At 35.6% G+C, this 25,921-nt stretch overlaps 3 protein-coding genes across 8 annotated transcripts; all 3 read left to right on the top strand.

The window, feature by feature from the left end:
* The first annotated feature begins 504 nt into the window (after nucleotides 1-504).
* Nucleotides 505-2,995, top strand: LOC111005280 (Ribosomal protein L17 family protein). The gene is made up of 6 exons (XM_022276729.2): nucleotides 505-663; nucleotides 738-792; nucleotides 1,101-1,151; nucleotides 2,039-2,130; nucleotides 2,208-2,285; nucleotides 2,660-2,995. Exons 1-6 carry the CDS (start codon nucleotides 608-610, stop codon nucleotides 2,805-2,807), a joined length of 480 nt encoding a protein of 159 aa, XP_022132421.1. The 5' UTR covers nucleotides 505-607; the 3' UTR covers nucleotides 2,808-2,995.
* Nucleotides 2,996-5,689: 2,694 nt separating this feature from the next.
* Nucleotides 5,690-9,212, top strand: PGSIP1 (plant glycogenin-like starch initiation protein 1). Of its 3 annotated transcripts, none has more exons than XM_022277378.2 (5): nucleotides 5,690-5,797; nucleotides 6,129-6,234; nucleotides 6,843-7,025; nucleotides 7,116-7,744; nucleotides 7,919-9,212. In XM_022277378.2, the coding sequence occupies exons 2-5, from the start codon at nucleotides 6,188-6,190 to the stop codon at nucleotides 8,947-8,949; spliced, it is 1,890 nt and encodes a 629-aa protein (XP_022133070.1). In that variant the 5' UTR covers nucleotides 5,690-5,797; nucleotides 6,129-6,187; the 3' UTR covers nucleotides 8,950-9,212. The 3 variants fall into 3 exon arrangements, with proteins under 3 accessions (XP_022133070.1, XP_022133071.1, XP_022133069.1); XM_022277379.2 differs by having other exon boundaries at nucleotides 5,719-5,797; nucleotides 6,144-6,234; XM_022277377.2 differs by lacking the exon at nucleotides 5,690-5,797 and having other exon boundaries at nucleotides 5,829-6,234.
* Nucleotides 9,213-10,278: 1,066 nt separating this feature from the next.
* On the top strand, nucleotides 10,279-23,927 carry LOC111005752 (Zinc finger C-x8-C-x5-C-x3-H type family protein). Of its 4 annotated transcripts, none has more exons than XM_088118822.1 (4): nucleotides 10,279-10,539; nucleotides 11,266-13,462; nucleotides 17,928-20,357; nucleotides 23,634-23,927. In XM_088118822.1, coding segments are annotated over exons 1-3 (2,253 nt in total). In that variant the 5' UTR covers nucleotides 10,279-10,537; the 3' UTR covers nucleotides 17,982-20,357; nucleotides 23,634-23,927. The 4 variants fall into 4 exon arrangements, with proteins under 4 accessions (XP_087974948.1, XP_087974950.1, XP_087974952.1 ...); XM_088118824.1 differs by lacking the exon at nucleotides 17,928-20,357 and adding an exon at nucleotides 17,661-17,867; XM_088118826.1 differs by lacking the exons at nucleotides 17,928-20,357; nucleotides 23,634-23,927 and adding an exon at nucleotides 22,922-23,627.
* The last annotated feature ends 1,994 nt before the right edge of the window (nucleotides 23,928-25,921 follow it).

Raw genomic sequence — 25,921 nt, 5'->3', positions numbered from 1 at the left:
ATACTAAACACCTTATAAATCACATAAACATCTCTCTTCTATTAGTTCGAGTATATTAGATATTTGATAAAATTCTTTGAAGAGATTTAATTTAGCATACAAATTAAAATATGTTTGATAACTTCTAATATGAATTACTCTTTTTAAGTTTTAATTAATTTCTGCATCTCTATAGGGTTAATAAATAAAATTATAGAAGACAGTAATCTGCATGTAATCCAAGTGACTCTATCTCACTTAATTTTAAATGAAAGTTTGTTTAACTTTTTTCTTTCTTCTTTTCATCACTTAAAAAAAGAATCAATCTAACTTGTTTTTCATTAATCAATGTTATTTTCGATATATTATTTATTTTTATTTTGACCAAAATACAATACAACTAACTTACAATTTTTATTTAACATTCTAGTTAAAAGGAAAAAAATGTTAATTTTTTAATGTGCTGGGCCAAGGCCCAGAGCCGGCATGGGCTATTATGATACGAAGCCCAGTCTCCGCACTCCCTCCATTTTCGGCTTCGTCTTCTTCATTGCATCAAAAACCCGAAATTAGGGGTTTTCGATTTTCATCTTCGAGCTCTGCCTTTGCTCTCTTTCCATTGTTCAGAATGACGAAGTTCAGAAAGCTTGGTCGACCTACAGGTCACCGGATGTCCATGCTGAGGTTCTCCATTTCTTTCATGAACTAATAATATACGTTTTATGTCCGGGATTTTCAATATCTTCTCCTTTTGGCAGAACAATGGTTTCTCAGCTGGTGAAGCACGAGCGCATTGAGACTACTGTTGCCAAGGTATCCCTATGCTGCATTTCAATGTCAATCGCTTTCTTTTTTTGTCATTTTATCTTATAGATATTTTCCCTGTGTCTCAATTGTTCCTTTTTGTTTTACGGTAATCATAGTAAATTTACAGTTTTGTGTTGGTTAGATATATGCTATCATTTTCCTTTTGATTCTCAAACTTCGTTTTCTGTTATTTCTAATTTTAAGACCAGGAACTGTTGAAGAACATTATCATTCTTTGAGATCATAGATTTATAACATTAACGCTATTGATTATACTCTGAATTTATTGCCCTTTTCTTCCACCCTATTTCCAGGCGAAAGAAATTCGACGGCTTGCTGATAATATGGTTCAATTTGGAAAAGAGGTCTGTGTAACTTTAACTTATTTCTCTTTTTTCTCCATCTCAAAGTGTTCTGCCTTCAAAATTCAAATTATGATGTTAGTTGGATTCTTTGTTGATAAGATAATGTATGATATAGTTCTTACCTTTAAGATATTAAATTTCTAGATGGATGGCTAATTTGTAGAGGATAGATGCAAATGGTTAAGATTCAGCCGGTCTGAAATGAGTAACAAGGAAAACTTTGAGGGAGAAGAAGAGGACGAGGCACAGAGGTTGAGTTTTGCAACTCAATTATTGGGCTCAATAAATATACTTTCAGGTTAAGGAGGGAAATGAGATTTGGCCTGCAAATCCACATTGGAAGGAAGCCTAGCCAAATAAAAAATGGGCGTGTCCAATTTATAGGTTAGACCACCAAAATTTTGGCCGAGGATGACTCCTTTATTTTAAATGTATGTCAGTATTAAGTTAGCCTCAAAAGATGGAAACCAGAAAAGAATAAGGGAATATGAGAAAGAAAGACCGTCAGAAGGGAGATTTGTTGTAGGTCAGCCAAACTATTTGAAAGTGAAGTAGCAGTGGTTTAAAGTTCGTTGGATGTAGTTGAAATTAAAGTGGCATAGCATTTTCAGAAACATCCAATGGCTCTGTAGTCTGTATTACGCAAGGGTGTATATAGAGTGAGTTGGTTCTGCTTCTGCTTACTCTTGTCTGCACCTAGTCTATCTGTCATTTACTTCAGATCATAACATACTGAAATTTAGAAGAAAACCAACAAAATCAACGATTTCACTTGTAGAGTTGGTGTAAAAAATTTATTGAACTCTCTTTGCTTCACTATTTGCTTTCTGATTCATAAAAGATAAGCTGGACATGTTATGACTTGTTTTATTTTATTTTCAATCTAGAATTCCCTTTGTGCTGCAAGGCGTGCTGCTGCATTTGTGCGAGGCGACGATGTCCTTCACAAACTATTCACGGAATTGGCTTATCGATACAAGTGAATTTCTAATCTGTTTACCTTTAGTTCATTATTATATTTATAAATATTACATAGGGCAGCTATTATGTCAACAGAGATAGAGCTGGTGGATATACAAGACTTCTTCGGACTCGTATACGTGTTGGTGATGCTGCACCAATGGCTTATATAGAGTAAGTTCATACCATGCCATGGACATCTCCTATATTTCTCCAGCAATACAACAGTAATAAATAATCAATAGCTGAAGTATTTCTCCCATAATGAAACAGTGATGAGTAAATACTCCTGCTACAATCTTTAATTGTCTATTTGTTCTGTTTAATCGGCATGACTACCCCCTTCCCAGAAAAATGAAGGGAAGGGGGAAAATCCCCCCTTACCTTCCTATCCTGTTTGTTGATCAGATGAAACTACCAGAAATTAGAAGAATCTCTCTTTAGCTTTGGGTCAATTAGTGAAATAGCAGATATACTAATTTGATATCTCACTCATGAAAGTTGGATCAATTTTATTAATTCGTAATTTCTGTATTCTATTGATGTAGATTTATTGATAGAGAAAATGAGCTGAGGCAGTCCAAGCCTCCAAATCCTCAACCACAACAGAAGGCTCCATTGGATCCTTGGACAAGATCACGGCTTAGCAAGCAGTTCGCACCCCCCAAAGAGATCAAATCTGACTCTGAAGTGTGATACTTTTATGTTCAATAAAGAAGGTTTTTTCCCCCCCAAGAAACCCATCTAGCCACACCCATCCAGTTTGTTTTGCAAACTTCAGATGTAAAATCAAACAAGCCATAGACAGTAGACACACTACTTTACAAAATTTTATCTCTGGTTCAAGTTTTCCCTCAAAAGAAGTGTAATTTTCATCCTTCGAAGTTGCCCATTTCTTGAGAATTCTACACACTGCCTCGTCCATATAACATGACATCGGACCTTAAATGGATAAAGCCCGGGTCCCTCTCACTGCAACTTATTCAGGAAAAAAAAAAGCTTTAGGTGATTCTGGTTGAATATAGGTGAGAATAAGGTGATGGTGGAATTGTGCATCTGTTGGGGTTACAAATTTTGTCGCCTTGTTGACAGTGAGGAGCAACAATGTTGAAGACATGTTTAAGAGTGATTCTAACTTGTCATTTGTTTAAAATCATTGGTATATTATCGTCAAACGTTTGGGCAGGTTTGTGAGTGATTTTGGCAGTATCAAAAATCAACTATATCTTTTTTTCTTTTTTGATGATTGGGAGTTGTAGCTTTGTTCCCCTATACTCAGGGGCACCTGCACTCGTCACAAGGTTGAAACCTGAGAGACACAAGGATTTTTTGGTATTAGGTTCACCAGAAGGTACGAACTTAAGACATTTAAGTCAATATGACTAAGAGATCTCAGATTTTTATTAATTGGTTGTACCTTGCAGGCTAAAATCACCTCCATAAAAAATAGTCATGTTTGACAATGATAGATTGAGTTTAAAAAATGGTAAAAATCACTCTCAAATATGTCCTTTATCTCTTAACATTATGTTCAAATTTGCCCTTACTCCAACATTGCCTTCAAATTCAACCAGGTATGTTCCAAACAAGGGCCCCCAACCCCATGTCTCTGCGTGCATGCATTTTTATTAAGTTCTAACAGCCGTGGCCTCCTCACCTTGCTTGCTTTGAAGGCAAATTGGCGACTGTTACCCATAGGAGAAAAGGAAAGCGAGTCCTTTTTTAAATAATAATAATAATATTAATAATTGTTATTTATTTTATTTGCTTCACTTATATAAAATGATGCACTTCTAATGTCGATTCTTGACACATTAGTGTTTCATTTCTTTTAGAATATTTACAATCATAGATAATCTGGTGGGGAGTCGAATCTAGAATCCTTTAAACAACGTATAGATACTCTAATTATTGAGCTATGTCATGGATAAATCAGTTTTCTTTAAGTTTTTAATAAGAATTTCTATAAATTAATACATTTGTCCGTTAGTTAAATTTAAATATATAAAAACATAACTAGAATTATACTACCTCATCTTATAGTACATTTACTTAGAAATCTTTGATTGATCTTCACTCAAAAGTCTCCAAAAACTTATTTTTCTTTCTAATTATTATCAACCATGTCTATTCAAACACGAACTCAACTTCCTTAAATTAGTATCAACATATAATTTTTTAATCAGCCTTTTTTTTTTCCAGAAATTGAAGATAAAATACCAAACCCCCGATGAAAAAGAGCTCTTGGCACTCGCAGAACAACAGTCTCCAAACTCTGCCTTTTCCGTTGCTTTGCTTTCAATTCAATCCTCACAATTCCATTTTTATCCCTCTCTTACATTTCTTTTTTTTGCCCCCAAAATATAAAAACTCATAAATGGAAAATATATATATATATATATATATTGGAAAATTATGTGATACGTAGCGATAGGTGCAAACAAACTCCCTCCCACCACCATGCATGACGTCCATCACAAACAACCTTTGCCACTGTCCTTTAACTGCCACCTGTCACTCTCCTATTGGTATTTTGCTTATTTCATGTCGAGAATTGAACTATATTTATTATTTTAATTGTCCACGTGTTGGACCTTATGCTCAATTATTCATTCTTCATTTGAAAGTTTAAACTCTTTTTCATGATTTCCAAATTGGAGTAATGACATTAATAAAAATTAGTGAAATTACCTAAAGGATTAAACCTTTATATTGAGATCTTGACTGAGTTTGTCATTACTAATGGTGTGGGTTAGGTGATGAAAGACCCCTTAAACCTTATATCATCCAATCATAATCAATATTACTTTTTCCAGAAGAAATTAATTCCAATTCCAAAATATATATCATGTATGGGTATTTCACCCCTTTTTACAAACTATATTTTGTTTTTTTCTTTTCCTTTTTTTGAAATTAAATTAGGTGCCGAAGTAGCCGTCCCATTTCTTGAAGTTATATGCCAACTCATTTTGGTCAACAGCAAACATAATAATCAGAGTTAGAAAAATGAAAATGAAGGGTAATCTAATTCCTAAAAATACTCGCATAATTATCAAATTACAATCCCTACTTCAAAATACTTAGAGAGAGTGGAAAGAGGGGAGAGAGATTTCTTTTTAAAGAAAATTTTGGCAATTTAGGTAAAGGCAACCCAAAGGAAAATTTGAAACGATTGGGAGTTAGTTTTGAGATAGATATTAAGAAGAGAGAGATGGGTAGATTTTATAAATTGAGTTAATTAGATGGAAAATGTGCAACTTTGGTCGTAGTTAAAAGTATCGTTTTAAAATATCTGTATAAGATTAAATTTACGGTAATCCGTGAGCTTAAGTTATTGGATTTCATTGATGATTTAACATGGTATTAGAACAAGATGTCCTGCCCAATAATGTCATTTTCTCCTCCACTTAATATTTGATTGTCAACGGTTGAAGTATTGTACAAATTTTAAGCCTATCCGTGAGAGAGTGTTACAGTATCTAAGGAAGAAAAACAAAGTAGGAAATAAGAAAAGAAAAATAACAAGTTGGTGACAGACCCAAATCAATTGAGAAAAAGAAATAAAAATTTGAACTATCAGAACAATGAATATTCATGTACAAGTCACTTGATAGCTGCCCTTCTTATGGCCTTAAACTCTCCCTCTTCACCCTCCCCCCTCTGAATTGAAGCTCCAACATTCTCAGGTACTCTCTATTTCTCTCTCTAGATTCTTTTTAGTTTATGGGCTCTTGAGTTTTGACCCATAAATGAAAGTTCATTTATTTTCTTTCTCTGTGCTTCAAGTCATCACTAAGTTGATTGACAACTTTTGCTCAACAACAACCTCACCCACTTCTCTAACTACTGTTTCTTTAACTCTAATTATTGTACACCATCATCTCTCCCATTAGAGATTTGAGTTTTGACCACTTTTTTTTTTCTCTCTCTCTCAAGACTATATATTAACTGGCTTCTGATATATGTTTTGTTTTCTCTTCTATGACTTGGGGTATCCATTGCATTGAGTTTTGGCAGTGGTTCTGTTTGTAGATCAGATGCTTCAGAGCCATTCTTGTGTATGAAAAAGGAGCAAAATGGGCACCTTCCCAATTGAGACCAGACATAGATTATCTGCATCAATGTAAGTTTTTGCTTTCACTTCACAGCACTGTTTGTAGAGGATGGATTTACTTCATTTTGTAGCCAGTAGTGCTTTAACAAGCATAATCTAATTGTTATGTACAGAATGCAGACTCTCTGTCTCTAAAAAGGGAGCCTGTCAGCTATGGTTTGTAGCTAATTATAGCTCAAAGCTACAAAAAGTAAAGCCATAGGCTCTGTTTCCATGAGCTAATGATTGATCAGTTAGGGACATAGATATGATTCTATGAGATTTGGTATAATATTGTAAGATAAAAAAACCCTTCATTGTTGGAGAAGAAGTTGATTTCTCTGATTTTTCTTGAAATTTCCATCTTTTGGCTATCTGCTATGATAGAAATATAAGCAGCGGCAGTGCAGCACCATTTCATTCTACTTTTTCAATGTCGATGTGCACAAATGTTGCTCTTATCTGACCTTTTGTTGTGATTTTAGATTTGACCAACTTTCCTTTCATTTTGAATCATCAAAAGATTCAATCATCTATGAGTTTTCTATTGCAAATTTGCTATATTGTTTTGTTTCTTTTCTGACTTCTGAATACTCTGACATCAAACTATATTTCTCTATGATGACATATTCAAAAAGAAAACTGCAAAGAAGCAAAGTCAAGGATCTGGACAAGCCCTTCAACTTAGCAGCCCATGAAAGATGTTCAAGATGCAAGCTTCCTCTCTTGAAACTTGTTCTTCTATTTGCTGTTTCTGGCACTTTTGTAACACTTTTATACTCTCCAGAGGTGAACAACCATCTTTCAAACACAACTTCTGGGTATGCTTTGTTTTACCCTTTTTCTGCCCTTTCTGTCGTTAACTTTTCAATTTCTATATCCGGAAGAGGCTAAACTTGCTTTGTTTGCAGGCCAAAGTTTGTGAATAGGTGGATATGGGGCGGCACGGACCATCGATACATATCGCGCCTCGACATTGATTGGGAAGATGTTGTTGAAGTCCTTGAAAAATTAGGGGATAAAAAGGAGTATCAAGGAATTGGGCTTTTAAACTTCAACAAGAGTGAATTGATGAATTGGAAGCAGCTGAATCCTGATGCAGAACAGAGTGTGTTGCATCTGGAGTATGCTGATGATGATGTGACATGGGATTCCTTATACCCTGAATGGATTGATGAGGAAGAAGAAGCTGAAGTGCCCATCTGCCCGACTTTGCCAAAGCTAAGAGCGCCCGGGAAACGGCTCGATCTGATCACCGTTAAGCTTCCTTGTCGGAATGAGGGAAATTGGTCTAGAGATGTGGCTAGGCTGCACTTGCAGCTTGCAGCTGCTAGTGTTGCAGCCTCTGCTAAAGGAAACTACCCTGTCCATTTACTTTTCATCACAAACTGCTTTCCTATACCAAACCTGTTTACGTGCAAGGATCTCGTTGCACGTCGGGAAAATGTGTGGCTGTACCGACCAAACTTGAATGTGATCAGAGAAAAGCTCCAGCTCCCAGTAGGTCCTTGTGAACTTGCACTTCCCCTAAAAGGCAAAGGTCAGTCCTATTACAGAACTTTGCTTCACAAACATGATAACCAATGGCAACTATAAGTTTATAACTGATTCTTTTATAAAGTTCTAGTCTGGAATATATTGCAAAGATTAAATTTACTTTACTCTAACAGTTTTTCTTAACTGATCTAATAAGTTATCTTGCAACTGCAAACAGAGGTTGCTTACTCAGGAAACATGCACCGAGAAGCCTATGCAACGATTCTCCACTCGGCTCACATTTACGTCTGTGGAGCGATTGCGGCAGCGCAAAGCATCAGGATGTCGGGGTCGACTCGGGACCTCGTGATACTTGTTGACGAGACAATCAGTTCCTATCACAAGAGTGGCCTAGAGGCAGCAGGGTGGAAAATAAGGACAATTCAAAGAATCAGAAACCCAAAAGCAGAGAAGGATGCATACAATGAATGGAACTACAGCAAGTTCAGGCTATGGCAGCTAACAGACTACGACAAGATCATCTTCATCGATGCTGATCTCCTAATCTTCCGAAACATTGACTTCTTATTTGGAATGCCAGAGATATCTGCAACAGGAAACAATGGAACCCTCTTCAACTCAGGGGTAATGCTGATAGAGCCTTCAAACTGCACATTCCAGCTTCTAATGGATCACATCAACGAATTCGAATCCTACAATGGGGGAGACCAGGGATACTTAAATGAAGTATTCACTTGGTGGCACAGGATTCCAAAACACATGAATTTCTTGAAGAACTTCTGGATGGGCGATGATGAAGAAACAAAGCAAATGAAAACAAGGCTATTTGGGGCCGACCCACCAGTTCTTTATGTTCTCCACTATCTGGGTACGAAGCCATGGATGTGCTTCAGAGACTACGACTGCAACTGGAATGTGGACATAATGCAGGAATTTGCTAGCGATGTTGCTCATGAAAAATGGTGGAAGGTCCACGACCAGATGCCGGAGCTTCTGCAGCAATTTTGCCTTTTGAGATCGAAGCAGAAGGCGCAATTGGAGTGGGACAGAAGGCAGGCGGAGATTGGGAATTATTCAGACGGCCATTGGAGGATCAAAATTAAGGACAAGAGGTTGAAGAGATGTATAGACAATGTGTGTTCTTGGAAGGGAATGTTGAGGCATTGGGGCGAGACGAATTGGACGGACGATGAGTTTTTTGCGCCCACGCCGCCGGCTATCTCGGCGGCGGCGCTCTCTGGGTTGTGAGATGCGGCGGTAGCGGCAGCGGTGGCTTGATTTTTCCCTCCATTTTTCTTTTACAAGTTCTGGGTTGTGATCGTATTCTGTAAGAAAAAATGGGTGGGAGATTTCTGAAGAACAAAAAGAAACCATATTTGAAGTGAATTTAGGGTTTAGTTGATTTGATGAAGTTGGTGCTTTTGAGGAGGATTCACCTTCAAATTTGTGACAATGTTCTTAGATTATTAAGTTCTTGCAATTAATAAATAGACGAAGTTACAAATTTAGTACGTCCCTCTCTCCTTTTTTAGTACATTTTTTAAAACATGATGATGGGAAAGAAACATTTAAATAATTTATAACTTATTATACTTTTTTAAGGTTAGGAGATTTAAAGTATTTTCCGTTAGAAAGTTGTGTTTGAACTTATGCATGTTTTTTTTTTAAAATCTTACTATGTATAAATGATTATTTTTTGTATTTATGGATGAGTGACATGTCTGTCTTTTATCAAATTAAAACGAAGTATTATCAATTCAATTGATATAAATATATTTCAACATTTTATCGGTTATATTTACCCCTCGTGGTAATAAGGACTTTATTAATATTATGTATATGCTAAATTTGGGAGACTTGTAGGGAGGAAATAAAGTAGAGAAAATTATAAAATAAAGTTTCATATTCAATTCAATTTCCCAATCTCCATACAAATATATCATCCTACTTATAATAAGATAATTCTTAATCATATAATAGGAATAAAACATCTCAATCAAAATGATATCAAAAATTAAATTATAAATCTCAAATCATATCAAATCAACTCCTAAACCATATCAATCTCATAACAGTATATCATTTACATGAAATAAAATATATCATCGAAATACTTAATAGATCACATAAGAAAACTTAAATGGTACTTTTTTTTTAGTACAATTACAATGTTACTTTTTACTCCAAACCATACTATTAAACTATAAATTTTTTTTATCAAAAGATAAATATAATATGAAGTATATAATCATTATTTAACATGATTTATATAATTAATTAATATTAATTATATTAGTGATATATTTAATATTTTTTTTTGTCTGCACAAATCTTTAACTCTTTTCGAAAGAATCAGAGTTTCCAGTTACATTAGTAATATACATTGTGATGAATGGTTAATACCAAAAATGGAACATTTGATTTAAATTTTATATCATATTGTTATAAAAAAAAAATTATATCATATGTTCCCAACAAAAAAAAACAAAAAGAAAAGTATATTTTTGCTACCGGTTGTAAATATAATTAGAAAAAATCCCATGAAACGAAAGTTTTAAAGAATTAGATCAAAATGTAAGAAAATACTTGAGGGGAAAAAAAAAAATTATCGCGAAAACTTCTGCCTCGCCCCCAAAGTCCTTGAACCCTTTTTCGCCCGTAGTTACTTCCTCACTCTTCTTCTTCTTCTTCTTCTCCCTCCCATTCACTCTGCAAATTGCAATGGAGATGGCCCAAATATCCGCTCTGAAGATTTAGCTTAGTTCGCTCGTATATTCTCCTTTCCCCACAATCTAGGGTTACCATCGCCTGTTTGTGCCGGAAGCTCTCTTCTTTCATGTGAGTTCTATATTTTCATCTTCCTTAATCTCCAGCAGTTTTTTGTTGTATGTAAAATTTCATCTCAGGGTTTTGATCTCTTACCCATTTCGCATGGGACTAAATGTGCTGCGAGGTTCTTGGACTTCAAAGTCTGGACCTTTCAGATTGTTACTCCCCATGCCCCAACGAAAGCTAAAACGTGATTCTTATTTTTGGGTTTCTTTTGTTGGTTTTTTGTTTCCTTTTCGTTATTCTCCAGCTTAGTTTTATACTGTGTTCGGGTTTGTTTGTGTTTGTGGGTTTCTTTGGGAATCGATGACCTGGATTTGGGATTTTTGGCCTTCTTGATAAATCTTTCAGAACCTTTTACTTCCTGTTATTCTCTTGGTAGTGCACAGAGTCTTGAAGTTTTGGATTACTTTTACCAGTACAACTTACGTGCGAGCGTAAACGATAAGCGGCTGATATATTTCAAATGAGAGAGCTTTTTGAGACACGGAGTTGATGTTTCCTTAGTTAGACCTTGATTTTACACTTACATACAGCTCTAGCTCAACCGAGTTTTAGGTGAAGCTGAGCTGCTCAAGATCTTAAGTTTGATCCTGACATTGCATGCTTGCGTGGGCATCTATGTTGTTCATCCGAATGAGCGTATACTTCTATTAGGATTGGTTGGCTCTTCTCCAATGGATGATCAATTGCAATTTATTGATTAAATTTGCTTGTTTCTGTTATGTGTTTCAGGGGTAGGAGTAGAAGCCGGAGTTGGAGTAGAAGCCGGAGTAGAAGTAGAAGTCCTCCTCATAGTTTTAAACGAGACTCAGGATTTAATGATAGAAACAGAAACAGATCGCGTGTTTCAACTCAATCGTGCAGAGATTTTTCTTCTGGCAGATGCCGGAGAGGTAACGGCTGTCAATTTCTTCACCAGGATAATCAAAATCTGGATGATAGCTGGGAAAATAGGAACAGGAAGGGCCGATCCCTAAGACCAACTCCCCATGATTTTAGGGACTACCCTAGGAGTGGAAGATCGGCTGCTCATTGTACCGAATTTATGAAGGGAAGGTGTCACAGGGGAGCATCTTGCAAGTATTCACACGATAGTGCATTTCATGAACTGTCACGAGGTTCTCCAAATGATATTAGTCGAGACAGGGAAAATGATAGGAATAAAGAAGCATACTTCTCACGTGGTGAGCGTGAACCTAGCAGTAGTAGTCTTGTTATCTGCAAATTTTTTGCTGCTGGAACTTGTCGTAATGGAAAAAATTGCAAGTATTCTCATCATAGCCAGCCACGTGTCAGTCCAGAGAGGAAGTCGAGTACGGATAGATGGGAACAGGTTCAATGTTCAGATGGTAGGGAACGATTGTGGGATGGCTCAAAATCAAGTGAATTGGCTAGTGGTCCTAATTTTGCTCAGTTGGGAGAGGAAAAAAACGAACAAATTGCTAATCAACAACCAAGATATCCATGGTCTTCAGAACAAAAATGGAGTCATGGTTTGAATAATGAGAGCAAAAGTCAGTGGGATCAAGCTGTTAGTATCAAGGCAGTTCAGAGCAACAAGAATGATGCCGTTCTGTGCAAGGCAGAGGATGGTGGTGGCTGTATAGGAACTTCTGACCCTAGAGGTCATGGAAAGTGGCCCAGTGATGATATGGAGATGTCTCCTGATTGGCACTACCCTGTGCAACCATCCAATCCTGTGGTGAAAGGAGATTGCAACATCATGCAGGATTCTGGCTCTCAAACTTCCATTGCTTTAGCCACTCTCAGCCATGCGATAGCACAAGAGGCTTTGGTTAAGAAGCAAGATATTGCCATAGAGCCTATAATAGTTGATAATACTCATTTTCGGCAGAACCATAATTTAACACAAGATGTTACTATTGCATCAGCATTCAATGATAAGATTACAACTGATAAAAATATTGCTTCTCATGCTGAAGGCACTCCTTCTGGTAAAATCATCCATGGACAAAGAATGGTATATCACACCGACCATCCAGGTGGAAATGTAATGAATCTGAAAGTTGCAGATGGAAATTTCAGAGTCAAATCACAAGATGAGGATGCAAGCATTCCAACGGCAATCAAGTCTGGAACAACAATAACTCCAAGCATAGTAACCAGTGAACAGATTACCCAATTAACTAACCTTTCAGTTTCTCTTGCCCAATATTTTGGAAATGTGCAACCATTGCCACAATTATATGCCTCACTTAATCCGCATAATGTGTCAGAGACATCTTCCTTCCCTTATTCTAATGCACCAGTGGGTGCTTTGGGGGCATCTATGAAGTCAGGTCCTGTAATTGAAGGCCTGAAGCAACATGATCCTACTTTATGCAATAACATAGAGCTGAAGAAGCTCGAAGTCACTAAAACACCCTCAGATTGTTTACTGAATCCCACTGGGCAGAAAAGCGCTCCAGATGGTAAAGAGGAAGTACAAATATCAAACTTGCCTCTAACATCTGGCCCTGGTGACAAGACTGGCATCTCTAGAAAAGAAACTCTTCATGAGAGTGATGTGATAAATCATGGGAAGCCAGCAGCAGCTGGCAAGGCTATAAAAGAGAAGAATGATGATGGGGATTTTGTGAACAAGACTGACCTAGGGGTGAATGAGAATTCTCAAGAGAATGATATTACAGAAAATGCAAAGGGAAATGATGGGGTCAATGACAAGAAGAAAAGTAAAGATGCTAAGGGAATTCGTGCTTTTAAATTTGAACTTGTGGAGTTCGTCAAGGAACTTCTAAAACCTACGTGGAAGGAAGGTCATATCAGCAAAGATGTTTATAAAACCATAGTCAAGAAAGTGGTGGACAAAGTGACAGGTACCTTGCAGGGGGGTCATATTCCTCAAACGCAGGAGAAAATCGATCACTATCTTTCATTTTCAAAATCAAAGCTCACTAAGCTTGTTCAGGTAACCACAAATTTTTATTATTTTTCAAATGAGCTCTCTTTCCACCACTGCCCCCACATTTTATACTTTTCATTGGACAATTGATGATTTTATTTGGTTTATTATATTTCTTAATGATGTCCTCTAATTGTTCAATCATGATATTACAAGTTGATTTTTCTATTACCACATCAAGGTAAACGTAAAAAAGAAAACTGTATTTTATAAGCATTGGTTGGAAGTAATCTTCCCACCGTTTTTCCTATTACATCGATATAGGTATTATATTGACTTTTTGCCCCTGGATGGGTGGCAATGATTTTAGGAGTGCGAATATTTCCTCCCAAATTATCCAGTTTATGTGCTTAACCATTTTTTGCTTGATAATTTGGTTAAGCACATAAACAGTATCTATCAATGCTACTACTGGATAATGCACATAAAATGGATAATTTGGGACTGTTGCATCAACACCAGCTTCTAAATCATAATCAATGCTAAGACTGATTTCCTGATGCTCATAATAATCTGAAAATTCTTCTTCCAAAGCCTACAATGCCTTCGTTAGTTGAATGGATAACCCCTTGAGAAAGACGAAACTTCTTTGAAAAATCTTGAAAAACTTCTTTGAAAAATCTTGAAAAACTTCTTTTAAGACCTCAAAATGAGTAGGGGAAGCATCTATGAACGAAAAAGCTTTCAAATCTTGGCTGTGATTAGACTCCATCAGACCTCAAAAGTCGGGCCTGTTTAGTGTGATATATGAAGAAGATTTCAATGTTAGTGTTAGTAGTGGAGATCCAACAGAGTATTTGGAGGAGGAAGTGGTTGTTAATGATAATTTATCAGATGTTTCCCTACGAGAGGAATTTAATTTACTTTTTGCAGAGGATAATCACTCTTCTGCAAAAATAGATTCCATTCCTTCTCCTTCTCGGGAGCAGACTTTGGTAGTCGAAAAAGCTTCTTGCATAGAAAATCAAAGGTTTTTGAAATTTTTCTGAAGATGTTTGCCTTACCCTAGATCCAATCACTGATTAGGTAGGCTTTTATTATGGCCATCAGGTTTTTGGTTGGTTCCGCTTCTGGTTGAGTTTCTTTCGCTTTTGTGTCTTCTCTTGGTGGAGGGAGGTTCCAGTTTCTTCTCTTCTGGTGATTAGCCTATGTTAAGTGATGATTTTGGTTTCCTCCTTAGCAGTCTGTCCTTTGTTTTGGCGAGTTTTCTTGTAATCAGTGTTCAACATCTGTTCTTGGACTTCAGTTCTCATATTTTTATGGATTTTTGTTTTTTATGTGCTGTTTGTTTTTTTCTTTTTCCTTTTTCGCTTCCTTTGGGAGCTTGTATCTTTTTGAACTTTTTTCTTCCTTTTCATATTATCAATGAAAAGTTTGTTTCTTGTTAAAAAAAACAAAAAAAAACCTCCTTTTGAAAGAATCGGCTTCTACGTTGAAATAATCTTCTGTCATAAGGGCTTTCATAAATTCTTCAACTTGATCATCTTTTTTGGTGCTGTTGGGACATGGGAGTGTATATTGTCAAACAATTTCATCTTGCTGTTGGATTTTAGAGCTCCACACTTTGTACCTCCCACATCTTACACCTATCTCACAAATAGTGGAATATCAACACCGATATTCTTCTTTTATAATTACCCGTAGGATGTACAAATCTTTTCCAAATATGAAGTGACTTTTATAGTGTAGCCTATATGATAATTAGCTAAAGGACTTTCCTTATTTATTCATTAATTAGTTATTTAGTTATTGTGAACCTTGCAGGCTGTGTAGTTAGTAGCCATTAGGTTCATGTTCGTTAAGGTTGTTATTGTGTCCAGGTTGCTTATAAATAATACCTCTTGTTGTGAACTCTCTCATATCATTTTCATTCATTCACAATAAAATTTTAGTGATATTTAGTGGTTATCGGAGCAAGGAAAGTTATTTGATTATTTGATGGCGTTTGGAAAAATTCTACAAGGGCAAAGAGCTATGTCCCTACCCATGGCGTGTTTCAAGCTGTTTTCTTTTGGAACTTGAACATTGCCACTTTGCTTTCGAGGAACTATCCACCACCCTACGTGTCAATTTTGTTGAATCCATGATGAAAATCTTCAAGATGCAATGGATACTATATCTTAGATTCTTAAAAAAATATCAAACTCCTATTGTGGCTCCTTTGGACGACCTAACTTCCTGACATCTCATTTCTGTTGAATACATGATGGGAGGTGCCATATGTACAATATGCCCACAACTACTAAATATTCAACGGACTGTCACGAGGGACAGAAATGAAAGGAATCTTCTAGCAAGGAGGAACAAGAGCTGACTCAGCACACACTATTAGATTAAATTGGAGGAGAGGGCCTAATTATTGTGGAGACCTCTAGTTCATGAAGGAATCATTGTGGAAGATGGTTATCGAAAGCAAAATTGAGCTGACAGATGAAAATTGGTTCCCCAATCAACCTAGACAGAAGTACTTCGATGCTCTGATTGATGGATATTAGTAAAATAGGATATTTCTTTGAGAAAAATATAAGATATAAGCCTGGAAACGACAGAAAAATAAGATTTTGGGAGGATATTTGGATCTCTTCCAGCCTGCTGAGTATCTCCTTCCCTCTTTATTCAAGGTTGCTAATTCCAAGGACTTTCTTTTTCATAATTGCTGGTCTGAAATTAATAAGACTTGGAATCTAAAGTTTAGAAGAGGTTTTATGCCCAGAGAAATAGAAGAATGGTCAAATATCGCTGTGATACTTCAAGATGTTCACCTTAGCCTAGTCATCGATTTTGTCTTGTGGACTGCAGATTCATCTGGAGACTGCTTTGTTAAATTGACTACCAAAGGTTTTCATTGTGGTATTTCTCTTTTTGGACCAATTTCTCAGCAAACTGATTCACGGTGGCAATAGTCCCAAGAAGACATTTCTTTTGTCTGGTCTTTGGCCTAGGGAAGCTTAAATACCATGGATAGAGTCCAAACAGGAAATTCCAACTTGGCCTTATCCTTGAATATGGGCCTTATGTGTAAGAAAAGTGCCGAGTCAATCAACCAGTTTTTTCTCAATTGCTCCTATGCTTATAATGCTTGGAACTTCATTATCAATTGGTTTTATCTTGCTTGCTATCCTCCCAGGAGAATAGAAGACGAGTTTCTTGAGTCACTTTTGGACAGGTGGCAAAATTTTTTATTCTAACTACAGCTTTCCTTTGGTTTTTTTTTTTAAATAAGGAAACTTTAGATCTTTCTCTGCTTCTAAAAATGGCTCTTAATGCTGCATCTATTTTAAGACCTGGACTCTTTATCATGACTTCCGCTCGTTGCATACCCTGATCCTCTACTGCCCAAATAGCATTTCTTGCTGCGCTTTGAGTAGCAAATGGTGTCCCTCTTCTTGTACCTTTGAATCCATAAGTACTGGCAGAAGACCAAGAAATTAGCCTACTTCATATAATTGTAACCGTCACAATTGTATGGTTGAAACTTGCTTGATTATTTTGACGATTTTCGCAATCGGCCTCAAATTGGAGTGCCTTTCACAATCCCTTTTGGAATATTTCTTTCTTAGTCAAGAAATTATCCATTCATTTTTTATTACCAAAAGCTGTGGCTTTCTCTTGTCAGTTGTTTTTGTATTATCCACTTCTGTTTGGTCATTTTTTTGCAGGCATCTTTTTGTACTTTCATTTAATCAGATGAAAATTGGTTTTTTCATTTAAAACCCCACATGACTCAGATCGAGTTTAGTGACAACAGGATACATAAACTCTTTTTAGACTAATTAACGGTATTCGTGGGTTGAGTTAATGGAAATCTTAGATCCAATCAATTGCTTAATGACCACTTCCTTTTCCTTCTTCCTTGTCCAATCAATTGCTTGTGAATTGAAATGTGAATCATTTTTCTAATCTAATGTGTATTGTGTATTGTGTATTTTAATGGATCATTCATTTTATTGGTTTATTATTGTATGTAAAATATATTTTCGCATTTAATAATTGACTTGTAGTAATCATATGAATGTCAAATAAATTTAATAAACATCTAAATATAATATGTAATTATTCCCCAAATGGTGCACTATCACTCACTAATTAAGAATTACCATAAAGAGAGATTTTGATTGCAAGTAATTAGCCTAATTTTTAAGCCAAATTAGTTTGTAACCGGTAGACTTCTCCTAGATGATTATTTTGTCTTGGAATGTCTCAGAGGGTTGGGCTCTTTGGGAGAAAAGGGTGCTCATCAAAAACCTTATTTTAAAGCAAATCCCACCATGGTCATCTTGCAAGAAACTAAAATGGCGTGAATTGATCGTTTTCCAAAGACATAGGCTGGGTCTCTCTAGATTATACGGGATATCGGGTGGTATCCTTTTGTGGAACAACTCATCCTTCCATATCTCCAACATTACCAAAGGTGTCTTCTCCCTGTCTCTCCTCATCTCTTTTACTGATGGATTCAATTTTTGGCTTACAGGAGTATATGGGTCGACCAAATATGAATAAAAAACTCTCATTTGGGACGAATTAACTGACCTTTCTTATCTCTGCACTGGCTTTTGGCTTTTGGGGGAGATTTTAACACGATTAGATGGAGAAAGGAGAAATCAACCTACAGAAGACCCACGAACAATCTGCATCGTTTTAATGACTTCATTGAACTTGCTGCTCTACAAGACATCCCTCTGTCCAATGACCTCTTTACTTGTCAGATTTTGGAGACGACCCTACCCTCACATTTATTGATATATTTCTTGCTACAGAAGCTTTTCTCTCTTATTTCCAGAATGCAATGGTCAAAAGACTGAATCAGTCTACATCAGATCATTATACCATACAAATGAGGATCAACTCCATTTCGATTTGAGAATACGTGGATGGCGGATGCAACACCAAACCTTCTTCCCTTTGGTTGAATAGTGGTAGACTAACACAACTATGAGAGTATGGCTAGGACATGATTTTATGCAAAAACTAACGGAGCTGAAGGCACACCAAACCTTCTTCCCTTTGGTTGAATAGTGGTAGACTAACACAACTATGAGAGTATGGCTAGGACATGATTTTATGCAAAAATTAACGGAGCTGAAGGCTATCATCGAAATGTGGAACAAGAGTACTTTTGGTTGCATTGATCTTAAAAAAATCAGAGCTCATAATACTGGACAATCTAGGGGAATCTGGAGAGTTACAAGTTGTACAAATCACTCAAAGGAGATCCATCAAAGCATAGCTCCTTTGTTTGGCAGCCCAAGAAGAAACAATAGGGTGGGAAAGATGCAAAACCAAATGGCTAAATGAAGGGGACATAAATGCCACCTTCTTTCACACGTATAGCGGCTGCAAAGAGAAGAAAAAGATGCAATCCTTGAGATCTTATCGGTGAACGGTGAGAGTATTTTGACAGAAAAAGAGATTGAAAAAGATTTCTAACTTTTTCTGACTTTATATACAAAGAGGGAAAACGTTTTCCTCCCCCATTTTCTACTTTGAATCCTGTATTTCCTCAATAAAGCATGAAGATAGAGAAGTCCTTCACTGAATAAGAAATTTGAATAGCTGTTGAAGACTTGGGGTCCAACAAAATGTCAACACCAAATGGCTTCCTGGTAAAATTTTATAAAAAGTTGTAGAACTTCCTCGAGAGAAACATAATGAGGGAGTTTTAAGATTTTTTTGAAAATGGAATCATCAATCATACCCCAACGTAACATATGTTTGCCTCATCCCTAAGAAAATTGATGCTCAACAGGTAGGGGACTTCCGAACAATCAGTCTCATCTCTGGTATGTATAAGATTATTGCAAGAGTCCTCTTACAAAGACTCAAGAATCTGTTGCGACAAACCTTGGATTCTCTATCAACCTTTGGATGCGATTGGCAGATCCTCGATGTGTCCCTCATAGCCAATGAGCTCATAGATGATTAGAAAAGGAAGAAGAAAAAAAGTAGTCATTAAGCGTGACATGAAAAATAACCTTGGACAAAGTGGATTGGGGCTTTCTAGATGAGATCCTTGCGGCCAAGGGCGTGGACTAAAATGGAGAAAAGCCCTAAAATGGAGAAGTTGGATTAGGGGTTGCTTATCATCAGCAAACTTCTCCATTATCATCGGTGGTTGTTTTAGAGGTAAGATTACCTCTTCTAGAGGCCTCCACCTAGGCAACCCTTCACCCTTCCTTTTCATTATGGTTGTGGATGTCTTCAGCAGATAAGTGATTAATGGTGCATCAGAGGCTTTGATGTGGGCAACAACTATATTGATATTTTCGTCACCTACAATTTGCAAATGGCATCATCCTCTTCTCCTCCTTTGATGATCAATCCCTTTTTAATATATTCAATACAGTCCGTTTGGGGTTCAATATGAATCATCATAAATTAGAAAATTTAGGCTTAAACTTGGAGGACCGTGAGCTGGATTCACTTACAAACAAGTTTGCTTGTAAAAAAGATATGTGGCCTAACGTCCTTCCCCTAATGGAAACTATCAATCTTTCTCCCTTGAGAAAGTGAAGAAAAGACCCCAATCTTGGAAAACTCCTATATTTCCAAGGAAGGCTCACCCTCATCCAAGACACCCTGTTAAACCACCCCACATATTATTTGTTCCTCTTACATACAAACTCTTGAATGCATCATTAGAAGCTATCTTTGGAAAGGAAACAGTGACTAGTGAGAATAAGGGGTGGGAAAGGAAACAGTCAGAATAAGGGTTTACATTTGGTAAGATGGGAAAACATCCAACAACCACTAGAAATCGGGGGGCTCAGTCTCTTCAGCATGAAATTAAAGAACAAATTGCTTCTCACAAAATGGGTTTGGAGATATATCAGTAAGAAAACAGCACCTTGGAGATAATTCATTGATACAAAATACAGAAACTCTTCTCAGAACATCAAACCAGGTACTTTCTCTTTAGCCACTGTCAAAGGGTCTTGGAAAGATATTTAAAAAAAATCAAAATCTGATTTTTGATAGTTTATCCTATAAAATTGGTAACGAGCACAACATTTCGTTTTGGAATGATTCATGGCTGCTAGAAGATTCTTTGGCCCGAAAGTCTCACCTTCTTTTTGAGCTTTTCCTGAAGAAAGAAGCTCTGCTGTAAAAGGACATTTGGAGTGAGGAGGTATAAGGTTGGAACCTTAGATGGAGGTGAAATTTAGAAATGCTGAAATTGAAGAATGGGCTGCCCTCCTACACCAACTTTCTCTAGTTCAACTGCCCATGCTGAAGATAGATGTCTTTGGAAACTAGAATTAAGTGGCACCTCGACTAACTCTCTTTGGAAACTAGATAAGAGTCTTCTTATGGGTCGCCGGCGAGAAAGAAATAACGAATTTTCAAAGATAAAAGAACTTTCTTTTCACCAATTCTTTTGAAGCTATAGTATATGTGGTTGTTTCTAGGTGTAAATGCTCCCTCTCTTTTATCACTATAGTTTTTCTTCCCTTTTATTCAATGGGAGAAGTTTTATGGAACTCCCTTGAATAGGATTTCCCCTTTTGTAATTCCATACCATGAAATCGTTTCTTATTAAGAAATAAAAAATAAAGTGAGAACAATACAAGACTAGTCCATCTATTCAAAAGGTAAAGAAGTATGGAGCTTTATGATCTCGGAACATTTCCTAGAAGGTTTGGTCAATACTTCGGTATAATGCATTCCCTGAAGAAAGGGACTTCTATTGGGGTGAACTACAAGAACATATCTTTGCTACAGTCAAACAGAAGCTAAGTTTAGCACCTGTGCTCGCTTCTATCACAGTTTGTCAAGCTGTTACATTTGAAGTGGAGGATACCCCTAGACAAGGATTGTAGGAATGTTATTTCAAGGAAGATGATATTGATATCTATTGAACATAGTGAAGCATGCCCTAAACTGGGCCTGTTTGGTATGCTATCTGGATTATGTTTCTTGTTTTTAGATTTAGTGAATATCTGTTTGGCATATTAGTTTTTTAAAACTATTTTTGGATTCTGTGATCCTAATAGTGGAAATTTTTTGTTTTCAGATCTTGAATTTGAAACTTTAAAATGCAAAATTACATAAAAAATTTTTTTTTGATAAATATACTATTTTACGTTATAAACTCATTTCATTTTTGTTAAAATTTAAAAAATTGTAAAATATAATATATCATAAATTACATAATATTGTAAAATAATAACTCTACAAAATTTATAATATATATGTTAATAAATTAATTAACAATTAATATTATTTTAGATTGAAGTAAATATTTAGTTGGTATTACTCCTAATTTACAAATATAATACTAAATACCTTGATCAATTTTTTAAATTGAGATTCAATTTTAAACTTTGATACCAAACACATAGTCGAAAACACCCTTAATAACCTACAAGATGGCTTGCATTCATCTAAAGGTTTGGTTTCTCCCTTTAAGGCATTTGCTCAAGAGTTCAAAAAGAGTTACAAAACCCGAAGTTTTTATGTATTTTTTATTTTTAACTACACTACCTTCACTACTAATCTAGATTGATTGGAGGGTTTTTGTTCGATTCCTCCCCTGGGAAAGGGGATGTTTTGTTCCTTTGTCCTTTAGACTGTTTTGTTGGCTGAAGTTTCTCCTTGAATGAATTGTTCAGTTTCCATCCCAAAAAAGAAGAAATAAGGAAAGATAGAAAAAGATAAGTTTTTGCTAATGCATTGAGCAGAAGGCGTAGCTTACTGGTTACCCTTCAGGCAGAACTTATAGCCTTTGATATGTTGAAAGTATACCTATATGAGTATGCGACCTTTTCATTGTGTAGCACAAGTGTCCAAACGATGAATCTTCCTCTGGCTACATTACTAACCATTACTTATTTGAGAATTTCAACGTCTTTATATCTTTTAATAAGAGAATTACACTCTAGGAAACTTGGACGATATTTAAATAGAGATAAAACCTATAATCAACTAGCTACATGGATTTATTGATCCCAGCGAAAGGAATATGTTAGCAACATCATGCAGTAATGTAAACATCAGACTGTCAAGGGTGAAGAGTAAAAGATATAGAGAGGTCATTCTTTACTGCCGATTCATGAGAATATTTTGGAAGTCTCGGGATGGATTCATCTTAGCACTACCTCAAACTCAATGTGGTTGGTCTTGTGGCTTCAATTTATATAAGCATCTTTTTGGTGACTGTGGCTTGAGAGAAGCAACAGTCTTCCACAAGAAGGAAAAACCTCATAGGATTTTTTGGGACTTTGTTATTTTCTTTAGTCTCTCTTTGTGTAAATTTAGTACCCCTTTTAATTTTTGTAACTTAGCTTGGGACTTGCCTTTCGCATGTCTCTCTCTGTTGTAATTTCATACTATTTATGTTGTTGATAGATATAGCAAAATGACACTTTTTGAGCTCACATCAGTTTGATCAGTAGGATTTAGCATTACTCTGTGAAATAGGATACTATTAACCTCCTCACATCAGGTGATGTTATGTCTCAAGTGCAGTATAAAATCCATTAGGGGGTCGTGCCGAACTTGACTGGAAGAAATGGAACTTGAGCAGTCTGCTAATAGGAAAAGGAAATTAAAAAAGGCCATCTGCAGAATACCTGGAAAATGAAAATGGTTACTGTAGAAAATTGAAAAAAAGTTGGCTGAATGCTTACGTACCCTGTATTGTAATTAGCCTAGGGGCTTTCCTTATTCATTTATTATTTCAGTTATTCAGTTACGAGTGAACTGTACACCTCAGGTAGTTATTTAGCCGTTTGGTTCTCAAATCTTTGGGTTACTAGCGCTTATCCTGGACCCCCGGTTGCTTATGAATATCATCTCTTATAACCTCTGGTATCATTTTAATTGATTCATAGTAATGTTCCAGTCCCATATCTTGTATGCACCATGATCTTTGAAGATGGCAACTAATTCTTGTACAAAGAAAGATGTAAAACATTTCATGAGAACCCTTTTAGGCTTCTTTAAGATCCATTTGAAAATTATAGAAGAAACTAAATTCCATGGTTGACCTGCATTCACGGCTCTTGCTCTTCGTGGTTGTGTGCTCATATTCTAGGGAAGTATTTGGTCTGGTTTATTACGAATTCTGTTGCTGATCTTTTGAAATTTGAATAATCTATATTTTCCTTCTTTCTTTCTGATCTTAATAGTAAACACTTTGTTATATACATCTCCTCAACGCCGCTCGTTTCCTTGTCAGGCGTACGTGGACAGAGTTCCAAAGACAACTTAAGAAGTCGAGGCTGCCACGTACATTCTTATGTATTTTTTTTTCTCACATGTACTAATTTGTTGGAATGCTGCAGCCTTCTGAATGATATTACCATGTCTTACTCATATAATGTAATGTATCTCCCATTAGATGTCTTAGGTACACCTTTTTCTCCAGCCTTTCTGCAAATCAGATAAGATATATATGGAAATCTGTTAGTTTTAGTTTGTGCATTCTTCATCTTTTATTGTTGAATCAATGGTTATCACTTTTGAGGGACCAGTATTCTTTTCCAAGGCTTTCAGTTCTTTTTTCTCTTTACCTTTCCTTTTCCATATTTTTGGAATCACTTTCTTTTATGTGATTTTTGTGTATCAGTAATAATAAAATTTTAACCAGGGTATGTATTATATAGTGATTTTAGATTTACTTTTCTAATTTTTTAGTAAACTTGTTTATGGGTATGATATTTAAAGCAAGAGGAAGGAAAATGAAATCTCATGACCAAACCAACTCTAAGCCATAACTTGGGATTCAATTTATTTATAAGCCATCATCTACTTTGCGATATATGATTGAAGAACTAAACAAAGATGTATGAGAAGTATTAGTCAAAACTGCTGATTGGTTCCTATCACCTCTTGGCTTGCTTTCAAATATGTTCTCCACGATCTTAAAAGTTTCAATTAAATTCTAATAATGTCATTCATTTAATGTGGTATGACTTGTAAAGATTATTTTGTTAAAAGACAAGTGTTAATTATCGAAATTATACAAAATAAATTAAAAACAGATGAAATTGAAGTTGTTGATCCATCAAAAAGAAATCGATATGGATCTGATGGAGTCTACATTGTACGCAGAGTGTCCAAGTGCTTTTTAGGCCTGCTCCGTTCTCTTATTCATTGGTCGAATGCACTAGGGGAGCGAATCGAAAAGTTCAGCTTTACGGAACGGACCAATCTTTCGTACCGAGAAGAGCAAACTCATAGTTTAATGAAAGGTTTCTGTGAGAGGAAAAGAAAAAGGTAAAAGAGAAATGAATGAGTTTGTCAAAGGGCTAGTTTAAGGGCCAACAAGTTTAAGGATTACTTTTCGCTGAAATGGTAAAACTGTGAATTGTTGAGTCTAAGGAAATGTGAAGTGTTAGTCAGAGTTCAGATTCTGAGGAGAAGGGTAGTGGGTGGAAAATGGGATTCAAAGACCTTTTTTTTTTCAAAAAATTAAAAAAGAAAAAAAAAACTTTTTTTGAATGTGAAATTGGAATTTAATGGAATGAATGAATGAAATGCATGGTTTTCTGATCCAAACCAATCCTTCTCGTAAAATGTTCTTTTTTCCCTTTCCAAATCATTATTTCACTCTTCACCTCTCCCTATGGAATCAATCCATAAATGCCTCACTTTCCATTTTCCTTCTTATTTTTTTGCCCTATCATTTAAAAAGGTGTTTTTTCTTAAAAATAAAATATAAAACACAAAACAAAAAAAACTTGTATCATATGATGATAACTTTTTAAAGTGGAAGGTTTGAATATCACCCCTTCGTTTGTTCAACTTAAAAAATAAAAATTTGAGACTATTTTTATCAACATGTATTTTACCAAATAATTTATACCATATTTTCTTATATCACTTCCTTTCTCTAATTATTCCTACCTTTTTCTCCACTAATTTAACTACACTGTTTATCTCATTAACGTCTCTATATATGCTTAATTTTTTCAATTGATTTTTTTCTTTAGGTACATGGTCTTTCATATATTTATTTTTACATATACGTTTTATCTTATCCGCGACTAATTTTCACAACTCTCTAACTAATCTCTTTCTTTACCCATACAATCTTTCTCACACAAATTTTCTCACTTATCTTCACTTATTTATTCTAATTGTTTTCATTATTTTAGTGATACGAATGCCAATTCTTAAAATGTTGTTGAACTCAAATATTAATCATTCTAACTTTTTTTTTCATATTTAAATGCATAATTCAATTTATGTTTTGAAGGCTTGTTTTGCTTCAATCTGATAATAAACTGTTTCACAACCATTATATTTTTAGAAATTAGTATTGTTTACTAATCACATTGTTTTTTATAAACACTTTTTTCAATTGGGTCTCAATTAAAAAAAAAAATTATTTACAAACAAACAGGACTTCAAAAAAATACATCTGAAAAACAAAACCGTCATCAAACGTAGTCCTAACCATTTCCACTTTCACTCAAAATGGGATAAAGATATTACATATATATATTAGAAACATTAGGCAAC

Source organism: Momordica charantia (genome assembly GCF_013281855.1).
Source record: "Momordica charantia cultivar OHB3-1 chromosome 1 unlocalized genomic scaffold, Mcharantia_2.0 BLBB01000001.1, whole genome shotgun sequence".
In the NCBI taxonomy this organism is placed as follows: Eukaryota; Viridiplantae; Streptophyta; class Magnoliopsida; order Cucurbitales; family Cucurbitaceae; genus Momordica; species Momordica charantia.
Note: the sequence above shows the minus strand (reverse complement) of the source record. Positions and strands in the feature narration are given on the sequence as shown.

Excerpts from the sequence above, each read along its gene's own strand:
- LOC111005280 (XM_022276729.2), top strand. The coding sequence starts at position 608 with ATGACGAAGTTCAGAAAGCTTGGTCGACCTACAGGTCACCGGATGTCC. Across the intron at positions 664-737 it reads CACCGGATGTCCATGCTGAG|AACAATGGTTTCTCAGCTGG; the intron begins GTTCTCCATTTC and ends TCCTTTTGGCAG. Across the intron at positions 2,286-2,659 it reads GCACCAATGGCTTATATAGA|ATTTATTGATAGAGAAAATG; the intron begins GTAAGTTCATAC and ends CTATTGATGTAG.
- PGSIP1 (XM_022277378.2), top strand. The coding sequence starts at position 6,188 with ATGGGCACCTTCCCAATTGAGACCAGACATAGATTATCTGCATCAAT. Across the intron at positions 7,026-7,115 it reads CTTTCAAACACAACTTCTGG|GCCAAAGTTTGTGAATAGGT; the intron begins GTATGCTTTGTT and ends CTTTGTTTGCAG. Across the intron at positions 7,745-7,918 it reads ACTTCCCCTAAAAGGCAAAG|AGGTTGCTTACTCAGGAAAC; the intron begins GTCAGTCCTATT and ends AACTGCAAACAG.
- LOC111005752 (XM_088118822.1), top strand. Across the intron at positions 13,463-17,927 it reads AGCTCACTAAGCTTGTTCAG|GAGTATATGGGTCGACCAAA; the intron begins GTAACCACAAAT and ends TTTGGCTTACAG.